This window comes from Pinus tabuliformis, chromosome Q (assembly GCF_031772625.1).
Source record: "Pinus tabuliformis cultivar Carrire ecotype Pingquan chromosome Q, CPIR1, whole genome shotgun sequence".
In the NCBI taxonomy this organism is placed as follows: domain Eukaryota; kingdom Viridiplantae; phylum Streptophyta; class Pinopsida; order Pinales; family Pinaceae; genus Pinus; species Pinus tabuliformis.
This window is the reverse complement of record NC_142296.1, coordinates 2,576,777-2,578,053: the sequence shown is the minus strand read 5'-3', so window position 1 is coordinate 2,578,053 and position 1,277 is coordinate 2,576,777. Positions and strand designations below refer to the sequence as shown.

At 45.8% G+C, this 1,277-nt stretch overlaps 1 protein-coding gene across 1 annotated transcript; it reads right to left on the bottom strand.

Moving 5' to 3' along the window:
• Positions 1 to 223: 223 nt before the first annotated feature.
• Positions 224 to 1,277, bottom strand: LOC149217973 (12-oxophytodienoate reductase 7-like). The gene is made up of 4 exons (XM_089382326.1): positions 1,010 to 1,277; positions 771 to 911; positions 545 to 675; positions 224 to 435 (listed from the first exon to the last, which is right to left on the bottom strand). The coding sequence occupies exons 1-4, from the start codon at positions 1,186 to 1,188 to the stop codon at positions 239 to 241; spliced, it is 648 nt and encodes a 215-aa protein (XP_089238452.1). The 5' UTR covers positions 1,189 to 1,277; the 3' UTR covers positions 224 to 238.

Below are 1,277 nucleotides of genomic sequence, written 5' to 3'. Positions count from 1 at the left end.
ATGACAGAGCTAGTGTTTTGCTTCAACTTAAATGCGCCTGTAAAATTCCTGACAGAATAAATAATATTATAGAAATAAAAAAAAAAAATCTGGACCGAGCTCCTAGATGAAGAAGCTTGATGTCCCAATAACCAGAATTTTCCCACTAAAAGAGTTCGCTTCTCTGGGCACAACGGAGGACAAAACACACTGCCGAACATCAAAAGTTAATTAGGGCCTGAAGCCTAACAGGAGAAATTCAAAGATGTATACCTGCTGCCATGGCATTTCTGGCTGCCAGGCGAAACTGATTGACGATCCCAGGGATTTCTGAGGTCTCAAGGGCTCGAGGTTTGGAATAGTCTCCCCGGTTACCGTCCGGCATCAGGATGGTCCAGCCATCTACGATGGGTTTGTCTGTAGAAGATACAGGGGCTCCTCCATCGGGCTGATAAACTGCAAAAAAAAAGCACATGACCATGTGCCATTAACACTGCGAATTGTTCGGAAAATCTCCAACAGCAACTGACAATGAGAAAAACAGAAAACAGAGAGGAGATTTTACCAGAATGGGACGCTCGGCCAACGTGCCAGAGCTGACAGAAAATGATCCCGCCCTTCTCGTGCACGGCGTCCACCACTTTTCTCCAGCCTTCCACCTGCTCCTCTAAGAATATCCCGGGCGAGTTCGGAAATCTAGTCATGCACAGGATCTCTCATAAATCACCATATTCATTCTTCTTGATCTTGAAAAGTCTGCAGTGAAGAGTAAATAACTAAAATACAATTACCCGATGCCTTCTCTGCACACTGCCGCGGCTTCAGAAATCAAGAATCCGCCCTTGGTTGTTCTCTGAGAATAAAACGTGACATGGGCTGGCTGGGGAACGTTGTTGAGCGCTCTGCATCGAGTCACAGGCGCCAAAACGACCCTGTATTTGTCCACTGATTAGTCTACCAGTCACATCCATGGCAGACAAAACCGAAGACAAAAAAATTGGCGAGATGGGTATGGGGAGAAAGTGGGTACCTGTGAGCAAGCTCGAAAATGGAAAACTTAAAGGGCGACAAAATATCAGGCACTGTAAACTCCGCCGAGGAGGTCGTATCAGTTGATTCCTCTGCTGTTTTCTCTGTATTTGGAAGAGGGTCAGCGGATCCTTGTGTTTTCTGCAACTCTTCGCCCAAATCTACATTACTCGTTGCCATTGTTGACAGAAATTTTGTGGCAGCGTCAGTAGATAGAGAGATAGAGTTGAATAAATGAGCCAATATGCGTCATGAGAAGCAGTGAGGGC

What these genes read in the sequence shown, in the direction of transcription:
- LOC149217973 (XM_089382326.1), bottom strand. Translation starts at nt 1,188, where the DNA reads ATGGCAACGAGTAATGTAGATTTGGGCGAAGAGTTGCAGAAAACACAA. An exon ending in ATTTTCGAGCTTGCTCACAG is followed by an intron (nt 912 to 1,009) that starts GTACCCACTTTC and finishes GGACAAATACAG; the next exon opens with GGTCGTTTTGGCGCCTGTGA. An exon ending in GTGTGCAGAGAAGGCATCGG is followed by an intron (nt 676 to 770) that starts GTAATTGTATTT and finishes GTGCATGACTAG; the next exon opens with ATTTCCGAACTCGCCCGGGA.